Source organism: Panthera tigris, chromosome B1 (assembly GCF_018350195.1).
Source record: "Panthera tigris isolate Pti1 chromosome B1, P.tigris_Pti1_mat1.1, whole genome shotgun sequence".
Classification (NCBI taxonomy): Eukaryota; Metazoa; Chordata; class Mammalia; order Carnivora; family Felidae; genus Panthera; species Panthera tigris.
The window spans coordinates 55,414,042-55,431,040 of record NC_056663.1 but is presented as its reverse complement, the minus strand read 5'-3'; the positions used below and the strand labels follow the sequence as shown (position 1 = coordinate 55,431,040).

The 16,999-nt window shown below is 37.8% G+C and overlaps 1 protein-coding gene across 1 annotated transcript in view; it reads left to right on the top strand.

The window, feature by feature from the left end:
* The window catches only part of GALNTL6 (polypeptide N-acetylgalactosaminyltransferase like 6), a 1,186,276-nt gene that overhangs the window by 1,065,108 nt on the left and 104,169 nt on the right, over positions 1-16,999 (top strand). The window contains exon 8 of the mRNA XM_007097151.3: positions 13,856-13,963. Within this exon, the coding sequence (XP_007097213.2) occupies positions 13,856-13,963 (108 nt within the window). The remainder of the gene's footprint in view (positions 1-13,855; positions 13,964-16,999) is intronic.

Sequence of the window (16,999 nt, the reverse complement as noted above, 5' to 3'; positions counted from 1 at the left end):
AGAAGATACCATTTATAATAGTAGGGAAAAAGACAGCTAGAAATAAACAAGAAATGTCCTAGTCCTGATGAAGAAAGATTATAATGCTGCTGAGAGACATATAGAGACTCAAATACATGAAATTCATAAAGAAGACAATTCTCCCCAAGCATGCTCATAAATTTAATCTCAGCAAAAGTGGTAACATGAATTTTATTGGGGGGTGGCTAGACACAGTGCTTCTACTCTATAAGTCAAAACAGATAAACAGAATAGTGAGAAAAGTTCTGGAGAAACAATGATACAGGGTTAATCACAGCTGATAATAAAATACATAATAAAATTTGCATGAATATACAGAGATATCTTTGGCACAGAATTTAAATAAATTCAGATAAATATGGGAATTTAGCATAAGATAGGCTTAACATTTCAAATCAAGAGGAAGATGGTTGATTTCTGAGTAAATAGTATAGGACAACTACTCTTCTGGAGAAAAAAAAAATTAAATTGGATCCCTATATAACACTTCATACAAAAATAGATCCCAAGTAGATAAATCTTTTTTTTTAATGTTTATTTATTTTTGAGAGAGAGACAGGGCACAAGCGGGGGAGGTGCAGAGAGAGAGACAGGCAAAATCTAAAGTAGGCTCCAGGCTCTGAGCTCTCAACACAGATCCCGACCAGGGCCTCAAACTCACGAACTGAGAGATCATGACCTGAGCCGAAGTTGGATGTTCAGCCACCCAGGAGCCCCTAGAAGATAAATTATTTTAAGCATTAAAAATGAAAATGCGTAAGAACTACAAAAATCCTGGAAGAACTGGAATGGGGAAGGCCTCCTAAATGTGACTTTAAAAAACAAAAAATCCACTAGAAGCAATGAAAGGAAAGATTAATTCACCCACATAAAAATTCTGCACCGGGGTGGTTCAGTCAATTAAGCATCAGATTCTGGATCTCAGCTCAGGTCATGATCTCACAGTCTTTGTGGGTTCAAGCCCCGCATCCAGCTCTGTGCTAACAGTGTGGAGCCTTCTTGGGATTATCTCTCTCTCTCTCTCTCTCTCTCTCTCTCTCTCTGCCCCGCCCCCACTCACACTCTTTCTCTCTCTCAAAATAAATAAACTTTTTAAAAATTCTGCAAGGAAGAAACACACGAAAGACAAATGGCAATCTGAGCAAAATTATTTGCAACTAATACCCTTAATACAGAAAGATCAACTACAAATCAATATGATTAAAGTTTTGAAAAGCCAAATAATAAAAATATTGAGACCGCTCACAGAAAGGACATACAAATGACTCTTAAATATCAAAAGTTATTCATTTTCAATTATGACAAGAAAAAATGTAAATTAAAACTATAATGATATCTTTTTCACCTATTAGATTGGCAACAATCTAAACTTTGATAACACAACACGTTGTCAGAGTGAAGGAAGAGACACTCTCAAACGCGGCCAATTACAGTAATGAAACGTTATATGCCCTCTATAGGAGCAATTAGAAACAATCTTACAAAATGTTTAACGTGCCTCCGTGTTGACCCAATTTCATTTCTATTCTCATGACCCACAGCGAGATTCACACATGTATTCAACAACACACATACAAAGATGTTTATCTCAACTTGTTTTTATTGATGAAAAAGAGGAAAACTTAAGTGTCAATAAGAGACTGGTTAATTATTATCTAGTTCCAATGTGGACTTTAAATAAAACGCAACAGCTTTATTTTTACTATTAGGTGGGGGGATGGGTTGGATGAGTTACACTGTTTAAAGGCCCCCCATTTCTACCACGTTAAACTTGATACCTGACTGGGTACCCATATACGGTCTCTTTGGGTTTTCATAGGCCCTTCACGTTGTTACTCTCTGAGTGAAGAAGGTTTAGATTGGGTGGTCAGATCTTTAACGGTATGGTGGTGAGCATAGACTGGGTGGTCAGAAAGACCTTTAAAATACATCCAAATCTGCCTTAATATGTGAATATATATTGGGGTGCCTGGGTGGCTCAGTTGGTTGGGCGTCCGACTTCGGCTCAGGTCATGATCTCACGGTTTGTGGGTTCGAGCCCTGAGTCGGGCTCTGTGCTGACAGCTCGGAGCCTGGAGACAGCTTGGAGCCTGGAGCCTGCTTCGGATTCTGTCTCTCTCTTTCTCTCTCTCTCTCAAAAATAAATAGTAAAAAATTTTTTAAAAATATGTGAATATATATTTACATGGATGTTAGAACTGCTTACGTACAAACTCTAGAGACAAATCCAGGTACAGATAGACCAAAATTTCTGAGCTAAAGCAAAGACATTGGTTCACTTGAAAACCCTTGAACAAAGAGAATCTGCAGTTCGTGCAGTGGTGTTCTCAGTCTTGGCCTCCCTTCCATACGTAGGTCTGGACTGCAGGGAGGTTCATTTCCCTCTTCCTCTCACTCCTTCAGCCTTGAGTGTCTCCTTCCAGCCGCCACCATGCCACTGCTCGCAGCAAATGCTCCATGTATACATGACTCACTGATTAGATTCTTAGGAGAAATTACAGAATAATGACACAACAGCACCCCAGAGAAGGTTTTTCTCCCCAGGTGACTGTCCCCAAGCCAGTCCTTCTGTCCCCCAGTGCCCATGCTTGTTAATCTCCATACCCTTGGTTCCCAGGACTTAGCATCTAGTCCAGCAGCAAAAAACCTATAGTTTTAATTAATAAGCATTTCTCACTATCTCCATAGTTGTCTAAAAATACAAAAAACTCCAAGGGTGTTTAATTTATACTCTTGGAATTGTTTATTTGCCTCCCTAGAAGGTACAACTCAATCTCATTTTAGAAATGCACTCCTTTTCCCTTAAGCCACCTCTATATAAACTATCATGACAATGCTTTGTACAAATGGTTTTGTTAGAAATAAATTCAGGCTTATAAAGTGTGCTCATTAGAAATCCTTTTTATGCCAAGGATGATCCTAAAATATTTTATATACCTTCTCATTGCTTTTATGAGACAGTATATTAGAGGTCTCTTCTTACTTTCAAGCCTGCAAAGTACCTCAAAGTATAGTTGCAATTTATATCTAAAGTGTGACAGAAGCCTTTTTATGGCACACTATACCTTCAGATACACAAGAAAATATCTAGAGTTGTTCCTATGGGGTTTTTTCCTACAATATTTAGCCTAGGTGACATAAAAATAACCATTTTAATTCAACATGCCCAGAATTGATCTTCCAAAGAAAATATTAAAATGACTCTAAACTCATTCAGAAACTCAAAGATAAACAGAAACAGCTGTTAAATGTCTCACACGCTAGTCTGAGATTCATTTCAATTACCCGACAAAAGGTACCTCAGGTGTAACAGAGCATTTTCAAGTTAAATTTTACGTCCATTAGATACAAGCCTAGCGGCAAGTCTGAATTCCTTCCAGTTGTTACTTCCTTTATGTCTGATGGCATTTTCCTAATTCCCTGTTTAATTTTATTTTAGCTTTTATAGATGGTTGTAAAGTGAGCAAAATATAACAATTTACACAGCATTCAGTACCTGTGTTAAGGTCAATTTGACTTCCTGCTGAAATTGTTTTCTAATACAGACATTTTGTTCAAGTTTTTGTATTTTTCTGGCCACCATTTTTCCCTAAGAAGAAAAATGAAATACAGTGTAATCACTGCAATTCTTCTGGTGTGTAAATCTATATAAAGCAAGTCACCTTGCCCCCCAGCTCAAAAGGCATATGTGTAGAAAGTAGGCAAAAAAATCTCTCCTTACGATTCTCAAGCCCTTCACCCCAAATCTCAATAACAATACCATAGACAGCCTCAAAGTATATATACACATTGACTGTACAGATATAAGAATTTGTTTTCTATATTCAATATTTTCTATATTCTACATCAGGGTCCACGACATCAATTGACCCACAACTTCCCTCCTCTTCTCTAAACTGTGAGAGTGACAACTGAGAATACAGTCTCTACCTCTCTCGCACACGCACATTCACAGACTTGCGTGTTGTCATATGCCCTGACCCCTCTCAGAGTGATCAGCATGTGTATAGACAACAACCACCCCATAGAGACCCAAAATACCAGAAGAATAAAGGTGGGCCATATCATGTATGGTATGTATATCTTGTGACCACCATTCTTGAGCACTATTATAGGCCACATAAGGGTACTATGTGAATTACTTGGTCCTTACAACCACCTCGTGAAGTAAACACATGACCCCAGCTTGATAGAAGATGACAAGAAGACTCAGAAAAGGGGAGAAAACCTGCTCAATTCAAAGCCCTGTGTGTGTGTGTGTGTGTTCTTTCCACTGTTCCAGATCATAAAAGTGTATCAATTTCTCTCCCAAGATAAAAATAACATGCAAATACCACTATGAACCTTTAAGAGTGCTCACATTTTTTTTGATGACATTTCTTCATACTGAATATTACTTTAAAAAAATGAATTGCTTATACGCTGAAGCTTAGAAGAACTTTTGCTTTGCAAAAGTTTTTGTTTTAACGACAGTTCCTCTGAGTAGCTTTTGACTAATGTGCTAGTTTCAAAGTACACCCTTGACACTCTTAGACTTTCAAACTCTCACTATTCAAAAAGAGAGGGTGTTTTTTTTTGCTTTGTTTTGTTTTGGTTTGGGTTTTCTGATACTTCACCTTACTAGAAGACAGAAACCCAACTCTGCCTAACTTAGAGGTAAGGGGAAATTGGAGAGAACACTCATGAAAACAAACCAAAAAAGCCAAGGAAATGGGTGAGCCCCTGGGAGGCCTGGAAATAAGACCTCAAATACTGCTAGAAACCTTTCTTTGAAGGTCTCCTCTTTGTCTCTCTCAGCTTTACTCCCTCCAACAGACTCTGCTTCCACCGCTCAGACTTGGCCTCTGGAAGCTCTCTCTGGCTTTTATTTTCTGCTTCACTACCAGAGAGGTAGTTCCAGTCTAATGAAACCTCAAGGAAGAAGTTCAGTTCAGTCATGTTCCTGCCTCTGCCATTAGGAAGGTATTATGATTGACAAGCCAACTACATGGCCAAGGAAAAGCACATGTTTGGACAGTTCCCCAAAAGAAAAAAGTTGCTGTTCTAATATAGAAAGCCAATTTTTAAAAGTTTTTAAAGAACTTGTATTTGTTTTTAGCAGATGGTGAATCCAGAAAATTTAAGCAGTAGACAAAATCAGGAGACATATGGAAATAATGATAAAAGGCAAACAGTTTGCCTCTAATGCACCTTCTAAGCTGTAGAATAATGAATTAAGGGAAATGAGGGATTTTGTCCTTAGCCATAATATTTTACCTACAAAAGCACTTTTAAGATGTTCAATTGTTTTTCTTTCTTCTCTAAGACTTAATGTTTTAATAAACCAATAAGTGATGTATCTTGGGGGTTTTGCTCCGGTCCCTACCCTAATCACTGTTTTTAAGACTGCTACGTGCGACTGCAAAATATGAACACTGCATCTTCAAAGCAATGATCTGAACAACGTACCCTCTGACGTCCTGCTATCCCTACCCAGGCCTCTTAAAAGCTCATTAAGTGCAAAATAGTTTGGGTACAATCTTTTTTATACGGACATGACAGAGCTTTTCTTACTTTGAAGAAATCCTAAGCAGATGGTTCAAGAAATGAGAGCTTCTCCCCTGAGACTAGAAACTACCATGTCCTCATTAAAGACTGTAGATACATTTACCAATTTCTGCTTTTATTATATTCTGATCAACAAATAGAAAAGGGGGGGGTGAGAAAGGTCGAAATAAGCTGCTCTTTTTTTTTCCTCCTGATCTCACAGAATAACCTCAAAGCCCAAGTTTTCTAAGAATACAGCAAAGCAATGGTGCATATGGGTATATCTCCCCTAAATCAAGTCAAACCAAAGATGCAGTTTTTATTACATCTAGCCCAGAAGAATAGTTTAATGACAGACATGGTGTTTTTCGATATCTGCACACCAAAGCTTTTTAGGTTAACAACTAATATTTTAATTCCTAGGTAAATGGTAGTGAGCGACTATTTACTCTTTTTTTTTTTAATTTTTTTTTTCAACGTTTTTTATTTATTTTTGGGACAGAGAGAGACAGAGCATGAACGGGGGAGGTGCAGAGAGAGAGGGAGACACAGAATCGGAAACAGGCTCCAGGCTCCGAGCCATCAGCCCAGAGCCTGACGCGGGGCTCGAACTCACGGACCGCGAGATCGTGACCTGGCTGAAGTCGGATGCTTAACCGACTGCGCCACCCAGGCGCCCCAGCGACTATTTACTCTTAAGAAGGTTTTCAAACTTAGCCCATCCAAGACCTACCGTACAATTAGAGAGTGATTTTTCCAGCCCCAGAAATAGAATTACTTATTTGTAAATAATATGTTGTATTTTTAACATTAGCCATTTCTTTATTTTATAATAATCTACATGTGAATGACAATAAGCTCAAGAGAGCTTATTACCTTGAAATTCGTATTTGAGTATGCTAGAGATCACAGCTGTTGTTTTTTAATGGCAACTAAATGGTGGAGTATCATTAAACAGCTCAATTGTCTGGAATTAACCTCACTTTATACCAATAGACCAGTAATTTGTTTATTCAATAAATACAGAGCACCAACTATGTGTCAGGCATTGTCTGAGGTGCTTAGACTATATCACACAGTAAAAGACACAAAGACCCTTGCCTTTTTGGGACAGAGGCAGACAAGTAACAACATAATAAGTAAGTGAGTTATCTCCTGAGTTAGAAAGTGGTAAGTGCTGGTAGGACAGAGAAGGAGTGATGAAGACTCAGGGTGCAGGATAAGAGGATGTTTGGGGCAAGAGGATTAAAGCTAAGACTTGAAAGAGAGGAGGGATTTAGCCATGTGGAGTTCTGGAAGACAATTTCAGACCAAGGGAGCAGCCAGTACAAATGCCCTAAGGCAGAAGGGTATCTGGCGTGTTGGAGGAATAGAAAAGAAGCCAAATGGCTTGAGCAGAGAGAGGCATGGGAAGAAGAGTAGGAAATAAGAGAGATAGATAGATTAGATAGATAGAAATTAGAGAGATAGCAGGTTTTGGATTGAATGGACAAATAAATTTTTTTGAGAATTTAGATCACCGCTTCCATGTATATATTATGTTTCATATTATACCCGATAATAATATTCCCTTACTATCCTCCTGACAATCAATTTCTTACTGAGTCTGATTTCATATTTCACACGACTGGTATAATTGTATGATTCCATTTAATTTAACATCCTCTATGTCTAAATTCCAGTTTGTGACTGATAGTGAAAAGTGATTTTAAAAAATAAGGCAAGCATTCAATTATTCAGTCCATTTGAAATACATTATGGAAAAAAATGCTCCGTGCTCATTCATGAGTAAAATAACATTGCTTTACAATATTTATGTTGTCAAAGGGAGACACACTATTTATACATTTAAAACACTTCTCCAAGAATTAAATGCTTTAAGCATGACAATGCCATAGTTTTCGTTTGTGTTTAAGAAATCATCACATGATACTACAAGGAAGTGTCTTTTAAAAATTTAAACCACACCTTTCAGAACAGATAAAGAATTTGACAAAAGCCAACACAGCTGTGCTCTCTTAAAGAACTATGTTGTCACACGGTCACCTAAACACATCTCTCTAGCATGTCAGGATGTGCATGCTTCTGCTTCTACTGAAATAGGCACTGTTATTGGAAGATGGAACAAAATGAAGAAGTGTTTGGTGATGTCCATAGTGTAGAACCAAAAAAAGTCTAAGATTAGAGACAATCGACTTGGTGTGTTTATGATGAAAAGCAGGTTGGCCCTGAGCTCGTAAGGAGCAACACTAAATTGGAAAAGCTTTAGGGCTCCTGCATAAGTAAAAGTGTAAGTGTAGTGGAAATAGAGGTGATCATACTCAATTATTCAATAAATATTTATTATTTACTATGTGCTAAGCCCTTCACCAGTAGCTGGCGATATAATAAAATAGTAATATAGTAAAACAGTCATGGATCTATTAGTCTAGTGAGGGGAGACAGACACTAAGCAAACCATTATGCGAACACACAAATCCTTTAACTACAGTTACTGTCTCTACTTGAAAGAAACTGTTCCGAATTTTGAATTGGTCACATATCATAGCTCCAACATAGTGAACAAGACTGGCATATGGTAAATGCTCACTATGTATTTGTTTACTCACTCAGTTAATGAATTATGTGAAAGGGAAGTACAGGATGGAAATAGGAGCATAAAACGGGAGTCCTAACCAAATCTGGGGACTCAGCAGTGACAGTGAAGCTGAAAACTGGAAAATAAATAGGAAATAGACAAAGGATAGGAAAGAAGGGAAAGGGCAAGAGGCAGGGGAGAATTCCTTTAGAGACAACAATTTATGGCAGCAAGCCCTGAGGAAGGAAACTCAGTGCTTCTTAAGGAATTAAAAATAGCCCAAGAGAGTCATGATCTCACGGTTCCTGAGTTGCGCATTGGGCTCGCGGAAGTCAGCATAGAGCCCGCCTCTGATCCTCTGTCCCCCTCCTCCCTGCCCCTTTCCCACAGGTTCTCACTCTCTCGCTTTCTCTCTCACTCTGTCAAAATAAATAAATAAATTTAAAAAAACTTCGTTTAAGCCCACAGAGAGTATGTGTAAGGAATCCCCCAGCCCACACATACTCTCTCTGGGCTATTTTCAATTCCTTATTTGTGTGGGGAGGGGGGAGGTAGGGACAGGAGAGAGTGACTGACAGACACATAAGCAAGGGGTCAATAATGCAAGGCCTTGGAGACTTTATGGAGAAGTAGTGACTTGACCTTAACAGCAGTAACAAACACTGAAGGATTTTAAATGGAGGTGTGACAGATTCATATTTGTAAGTGGTCATAGTAGCAATATGGAGAAATACATTTTAGAATTCTATAGTTGCCTTAACACGGAATTTAGCATAAAAGAAAATCTGGGGGCACCTGGGTGGCTCAGTCAGTTAAACATCTAACTCGATCTCAGCTCAGATCTTGATCCAGAAAAAAAAAAATCTGAGAAGTTTCCTGAATTTGACTTAACTGTAAAGAAAAATTTCTGATGGGAAGAATCTTAAAAATAAGAGTAGGCGATCAATGGAAAACATGAATTTTGATTCATTGGAGACTGTGGCAGGCGGAATTCTGAGATGACCCTCTTCCTTGCTTTACTCCCACAATTATGTTACATTACAGAGCAAAGAAATTTGGCAAACGTAATTCAGTTTACTAATCAATTCACATAGTTTTTAGAACTATGGTCCCGGTGGCTTAACCTTATTCACATGAGCCTTTCAAAAGCCCAGAGTTTTCTCCAGCTGGTAGCACAAGAAGTCAGAAAGATTTAAAGTGTAAAGACTATTCTATGTGACGGAGGTTAACCATCGCTGGCATGGAGAGTTCATGGGGCAAAAAACAGCAGAGTCTAGTCATCCGCCAGGAAGAAACTGGGGGTCCCAGTCCTACAACTGCAAGGAACCGAATTCTGCCAACAGTCTAAATGAAGCTGGAAGCAGATACTTCCCCAGAGGTTCCAGTTAAGAGCTTAGCCCAGCAGCCACTTAGATTTCAGCCCTGTGAGACTCCAGGCAGAGAACCCAGCTGAGCCCACATGGACTTCTGACCCACAGAACTGGGAGACCATAACAAATGAGTGTTGTTTTCAGCCATTACGTTTGTGGTAATTTGTTACACACCGTTAGAAAACTTTTGCAGATATCTTTAAAAACCGGATTACAGTGACCCTCTGAACAGAATTAGTTAGAATTTCCTTTCTGTGTGTCCAATAGGTTATTTTGACATATCTTAGAAAGGAAGGTAATCATGATTTATTTCACTTTTTATTGTGGAAATTCTTACTCTGGCAAAATCTCTCCCAATGTATTTAGTCTACTTCTACCTACTTTCTACCTATTCTAGAAGACCATATGAACCAAAAAAAAAAAAAAAAGTAGATTAACGTCAGAGGATGTAAAGAATTACCTGGGCCTTGTCCCTACAACTTACACTCATTTGTCACCATGTCCTAGTCCTACAGGAGAGATTGGCCACCTCCACCAACTGATGAGAGTAATAAAGCCACCTTTTTTTCATGATACATAAATACCCATGCCAACAAATCAGTATTTCCCAGCTAAGATGATAATATGGCAAAAAGACTTCTTTGCCTTGACACTTGTTTACCTTTGACCAAGAAAGACTGACATTTGATTACACACAGGACTGTCTAACATTCTCTGCCCTCCAATTGCCCACCCGTTCATCTTTTGTATATTGCTTCCAAATATTACCTCTTTAAAATGCAGAAATAATAAAAGGAAATAATCTCTCAGATAACTACATCCACTATATTTGATCTAAGATGTCAGAATAGACAGGGGGAAAAAAGTTCATTAGAGCAGACCAACTCCTATAAAAAATCCCAAAATCTTGGTAACGACCTCAGCTGTCTTTGCCAACAATTTGTTTAACACAGGTTCACTGCAGGAACTTCACAAGCCAAATAGAATACAGGATAATATCTTTTAATGAGTCAATGAAGAAATAGCATACTGCAAATCAATGACAGATTAATCACACTATTGTTCTAGGCAAGGGGACATGAGAGGAATAAAGTCCAAATTTAGTTGAAGTATACCTTTATAGGAGAGACGGCTTAGCCACCCTTGGACTGACATCAGCAGCCAGGTCCCCTGTTACTAGAGCACATTGCTGGGGGACAAGGGTGCCAGTCTTGACGGGCAAGAAGATTTTCAAGGGCTGCTGCAAGGCTTTAGCCACTGCTGGTAAAAGAGTCACCTTTACCGTGGCAGGAGCTACTTGCCCCAAGGTCTTAGGAGAGCTATTTTCAATGAGCCAAGAGTTGCCTTGCCCAAACAGGACACTCTCAGTCCACACAAACTCTCGATATTTATAGTCAAAATGCCACCTATCATTGTTGCTTCTTCATATGCTATTGTTCATAAGCCCCTAGTGAAGCCCCTCAGCAGCTGAACTACTGAGCTCTTTTCAGTGAGAACAGATGAGATGATGACATTCTGACGCCATTTACTCCATCTTGTATCAAAACAAATTTACCTCTAAAACAACCTCTTTTTTTCTCCTTATCATAAACAAGTGGATTAAAACAACTTTCTTAAGTCATAAACAGTGAATTTGAAATCACACCAATACATGACAGCTGCCAAGTTTACATTGTAGAGGAGTATGTGCAGTGGGAGGTAGTATGGTGTCCAGTTTTGGAAAATACAATATCCCACAAAGTCTATCTTAGAATCACTGAATTTCAGTGTTCCAAAGGACTTTGTAACTTAAAAAATGGCAGTCAGCAAACCATGGTCCTTTGCCTGTTTTATTGAAATATAGCTAGCCATACTAGGGTTGCTTTTCCAAGAGAAACCATATGACCTGAAAAGCCCAAAGTATTTATTTTGACTTTTACAGATGAAGTTTGCTGACTATAGATGGAATATTGATCAAATATATGGACACTGGAGTTAGACTGCTAGCATTCAAATCTCCATTCTGCAGGATGGCCAGTTACATCGTTTGGGCAAGTTACTCAGCCTCTAAACTACCACTCTCACAGCTATCTAATTGGGGGAAATAGTAAAATCTGTCACTGAGTTTTGAAGATTAAATAAAAAAGGGCACAATGCACACTCATAAATGCTAACTCTTATTATTAGGATTATCTTAAAATATCAGCTAGGTCAACTGTCCACCCAAAGTTACATATTTGTCTCCAAAGTGTCTTCTACTACAGATTTCAACACATCTAGTGAGGCAGGAAGCTCATTTAATCATTCTGTTAGAAACTTCTTCCTTCCACTGCATTGAAATCTGCCTTTTTATAGCTCGATGCTATTAATCCGATCTCCTTGAGGTGCTACAGCAATCTCCTCCAAATACTAGGATCTTCAAATATTTGAGAAGGGTTTCCCTGAATTTTATCTTATCAAGACTACATATCCTCCAGTTCTTTTCATCATTTCTTCTAAAACACAGTTTGTATCTCTTTCTCACTTTGGTAATTCTTTTCAGAAGGAAATATAAAGTATTTACCTAGAAATTAGCATAAGACTTCAGACAGATAGATTCACACCCTTCCTCCCCAAACTCTCCATATTATGCTGGTGATGTATGTTTTATGCTACTTAGTCTTTTTCCATTCCATCCAGTTCTGGAAGTGTTGATATTTTTAGATACAAAGACCTTATGTTTGCCCTTTTTATGTTTAATCTAATATAGCTTCAGTCTCTCCACATCTTTCCAGATGTTGGTACTATTGTTTAGACTGTTCACTACCCCTACCAGCTTCATATCATCTTTGCATACTTCTGATGTCTTGATTTAAAAGATGAGTAAATATCCCACTACATTAAAATTGATACTATGGATAGTCCTGAACTCATTTAGAGCAACTGAGTATTGTTTTAGTAATTGAATTGCTTTTGCCCTTGGACTTCTATCACCTTAATCACTGTATATTTACTAGTCTTGCTTGGGGTGTCATTCTTTTTAGTGAAAGAAGTTGGAAGCAAATGTAAGCTAAGACATAAACAGCTTTCTTTCTCTCTTTCAATATTACACTTTAAGACAGGCTGTGTATCTGTATTAGTCAGGGTGCTCCAGAGAAACGGAACCAACAGCATATGGATATATTAAGAGAGAGAGATTTATTTTACAGAACTGGTTCATGGGATTGAGGAGGCATGGTAAGTCCAAAACCTGCAAGGTAGACTGGCAGACTGAAGATCCAAGGAAGAGCTGCAGTTCAAGTCCACAAGCAGTCAGCTAGCAGAATTCCTTCTTGCTAGGGGGAGGTCAGTCTTGGTTCCATGAGGGTCTTCAATTCCTTGGATAAGCTACATTACAGAAGATATAATGCTTTACTCAAAGTCCAATTTAAATGTTAATCTCATCCCCCCCCAAAAAAAAACAAAAAAACAACAATAACAACAAAAAAACACCTCCATAGAAACATCCAGAATAATGTTTGACCAAATATCTGGGCACTGTGGTGCAACCAAGTGACATATTAAATTAACCATTATAGTATCTAAGTCTTTTTAATCTTTTTCTCGAAATGAAAATAGCTAAAAGTCTAGCATATATTAAGCCTGGATTTTTATTGTCATAATTTGTCCTTTAATGGTTAAGTACACTGTTACATGAAACTGTGATTAAGTGTGTGACTAAGTGAATATTCATGATAAAAAATAACCCATTAAATTTTGTTACCATATATAAGTACAATATTTTAACATATACCTTGAGTTTAGTACTTCCTGAGTCCACATCAATAACCAATTGTTTTTTGTACCTAAGAAAAGATCCAGGGTAAGAGAAAATAGAATGCAACAATGATTTTTAAGATGAGCTTTCCTGGAAGTTTCAAAATGTGGATGTCACTTAAAGTATGGATATGTCTGCATTCTTTAATTCATTCACCTATTTTTAAAATTCCATTTTTTATGTTTGAAAATTTTGAAATGGCATTTAAATTCCAATGCTATTTCTTCAAATGATTTCACAAGATTGTCAAAACAAATAGCTATATAAATGAGAAGATGTCTAAGCATTAAATGTCAGCGCGCACAATGTTTGTGAACAAATTCTACTAGAATAGAAAAATGCCAAGATGCTATCTATGGAAATTAGACTTTACTAAACTCATATTGTGGTTCTAAACTTTTATGAATCTAGGTTTTGAAAAATGTGAGGTCTTTTTCTTGGTTAACTATTTATGATAAATAGAAATTATTAATTTAGAGATTTTGAGCAATTATAAGATTGTTTATGAATTCTACTAAGAATTCCTTTTTTTAATATGAATTGTACTGTTCTCTTTTGTTATACTTTTAAATTTCCTCTCTTTAGGTTTGGATGTGTGGAGGAGAAATGTTTGATGTCCCATGTTCTAGAGTTGGTCATATCTACAGAAAGTATGTCCCTTATAAAGTTCCATCTGGGACCAGCCTGGCAAGAGTGAGTAACTGGGGATCAAAATAAGTTGGGCTTTACATGGCTTCCTGTAGGCAGCAGACCAAGCAGCCTCCTACGTCGTATAATTTGTGACACAGACTGACAGGCACAGTCTGTTAGAAACAACTGACCGAAATAAAAACTGCACCACTTACCATTCCATTTGGCAGGCTTTAGTACGTATAGAGTTTCTGTGTTCTTCAGAGTTTGATTTCCATTCCTTAAGGAGGGGTTAACTATTATATTAATTCTTGTTTTTAATTGCTTCTAAGCGCTTTCACATACATTATATTTAACCTTCACCTATACCTTCTTCGATTGGTATTCATATCCTTATTTTGTAGATGAGAAAACTGAGGCTTAGCAAGGTGGCTTGTTCACGCTCAAATGAATGATGGAGGAGGGGGTTTAAGCCTGAGTCGTCAGAATGGATGTCCAGTACTCCCCCTGTCCCCCTTCATGGAGTATAACAGGATACATAAGTCAGATGGAGAAAGGAGGAAATACGAGATGGGGAGAGGTGGTTGCCCAACCTCTGCTTTCTTATTTGCAACTAGAGCCAAGACTGCCTGAAATTTTACCCCATCCTCAAAATTCCACATTTGGCCAGTTGCAAGATGCTTTTTCAAATACTGTTTTGAATAAAACCTTTTTCATAGGCTAAATGGAAGGATGCCTTTTAGAATGTTTTCATACATATTCGGGAGAAAGTCACAATGCCTTCTTGAATAATCCTGACAATTTCTCTGTTTTCCATGTTACTTTCTTCATAGCTGGGTTAGTTTTATTCACCACAGTATGTATCTACCACTGCAGAGATGCAAAATCTAGAAAAAAATGTGTTTTTGCTACGTCCCTTTACACAGTATTCTCCTAGGAATCGAACCCTGAATTATTCATTTGGTTTTTTTACTACTAAGGTGTCAATAGATAACTATTTGGATCTTTTATATAAAGCTCAATAGACTCACAAGCTTCTTTAAAATATAAACCAGTTCATCAGGTTTCATTAGAATATCAATCCCACCAAGGCAGAGTTTCTTCTGTGCTATTTGCTACTACACTCCCAGCACCTAGAACAAGACTTGGCAGGCACTCAACAAATATTTGTTGACAGGACTAATTAATAAGAAAAAAAACTAGAAAATGCTACAGGCATGTCTTACTAGAACTTAACAAAGAAGTACAAAATTTTTTCTTTAAAAAAATTTTGTTAACGTTTATTCATTTTTGAGAGACAGAATGCGAGTTGAGGAGGGGCAGATAGAGGGAGACACAGAATCTGAAGCAGGCTCCATGCTCTGAGCTGTCAGCACAGAGCCCAACACGAGGCTTGAACTCATGAACTGTGAGATCATGACCTGAGCTGAAGTCAGAAGCCTAGCCAACTGAGCCACCCAGGCGCCCCAAATTTTCATTTGTAGTGAATCTTCTTGAGGAAAGAGAATTGATTCTTATTCCATTTCTGAGATTGTCAACTGTATGCATTTTCTTAAGCCACAGCCACAATCTTTTTTTATAACAGTTTGAGTTCATAGTAATGAGGTTACATCACATACACCTTTTTTTTAATGTTTTATTTATTTTTGAGAGAGTGCAAGCAGGGGAGGCTGCAGAGAGAGGAAGACAGAGGATCTGAAGCAGACTCTGCACTGACAGCAGTGAGCCTGATGTGGGGCTTGAACTCACGAACTGTGAGATCATGACCTGAGCCACAGTTGGACGGTCAACTGACTGAGCCACCCAGGTGCCCCAGCATCACATACACCTTGAAGGGAAATGGTCATATTATTACTCCCTCCTCAAAAGTGTAATAAAGTACTCCATTAAGTAGCTATAAAAATATGCTATTTGAAAAAAAATCACAAAATCACAAAGCAATTACAGAGCTGTATCTTAGATAAGGACATATGATTTAATTTTGTCATAAGACTTAACACATATGAATCTCCAAATTCATTCAGGAAAACAACAAGAATTCACTAAAAGGTATAGCTTTGGGCACATATCACAAATCAGCCATGTGAGTATCATAAATCATAGCAGGTGAAACTACCCCAAAGATAATGATGTTGTCACTTGTCCCTCTCACTCACTCATATGCTCCCAGCTTGTGCCCCAATCTGCATCATTCATTTGCAGGATGGATGGAGTAAGTGCTTCGTTTGTAGTCAAAATTAGAGTGTTCAAACTGGAAGGGAAAGTTGTGCTGATCCACAGGGTGTGTTTTCAAAAAAATAAAACTGCTCATATATTTTCAAGAAAGAAATGAAGTACTTTTTCAAGGACTGTCAAATATAGGAAAGCTAGGGCTGGCACATAAAATTTCCAGCAAAAAGTGAGTGTGCCTTCAAATGAAAAAAAAAAGTCCATACTTCTGAATTTTAATCTTTTCCACTTAAATTTTACTTGAGGGCTCATTTTCAGTTTTTTTCTAAACTGCTAGGGCAATCAGAAAGTCATAAATATTGAAGTTCAACTGTCACTCTAAGGTACGTTTCATGATATTTTAAATAAAAAAATATATTAAAATGAAAAACAATTCTGATTTTTCTGGGAGAACCTCAACTACCTGCTACCCCTGCTGTCGTTACTAAATCATCAAAAATGATGAGAGACATTAAAGGTGTTTCAGATGCAGAGTCATGTCTATTCAATAGGTAGTTAATCTCTCCAAGCTCATTAGGAAATGAAGATGGAGATTTTAACTCTAAAGGCTTGTTTTCTTATTTTACAAAGCTCCTTTAATCCTTCAAAAACATGCACCTTTTATTTACGTACCTATGTAAACTGAAGATTCCCTCCAACCTCCAAACACACACACACACACACACACACACACACACACGCACACGCACACGCACATGCACACACACACGTGTAAATAGCCTGCTGTCCTCTAAATAGTTCACCAGTGTGTATTATTGAAATAAATTCAAATAATTAGTACCTTCTATTTACCTAGCATTACAGTCTGGTTGGAAGAGACAAGATAGCCATGTATGAAACCTCTAGAGGACAATACAGGACAAGCAGTTG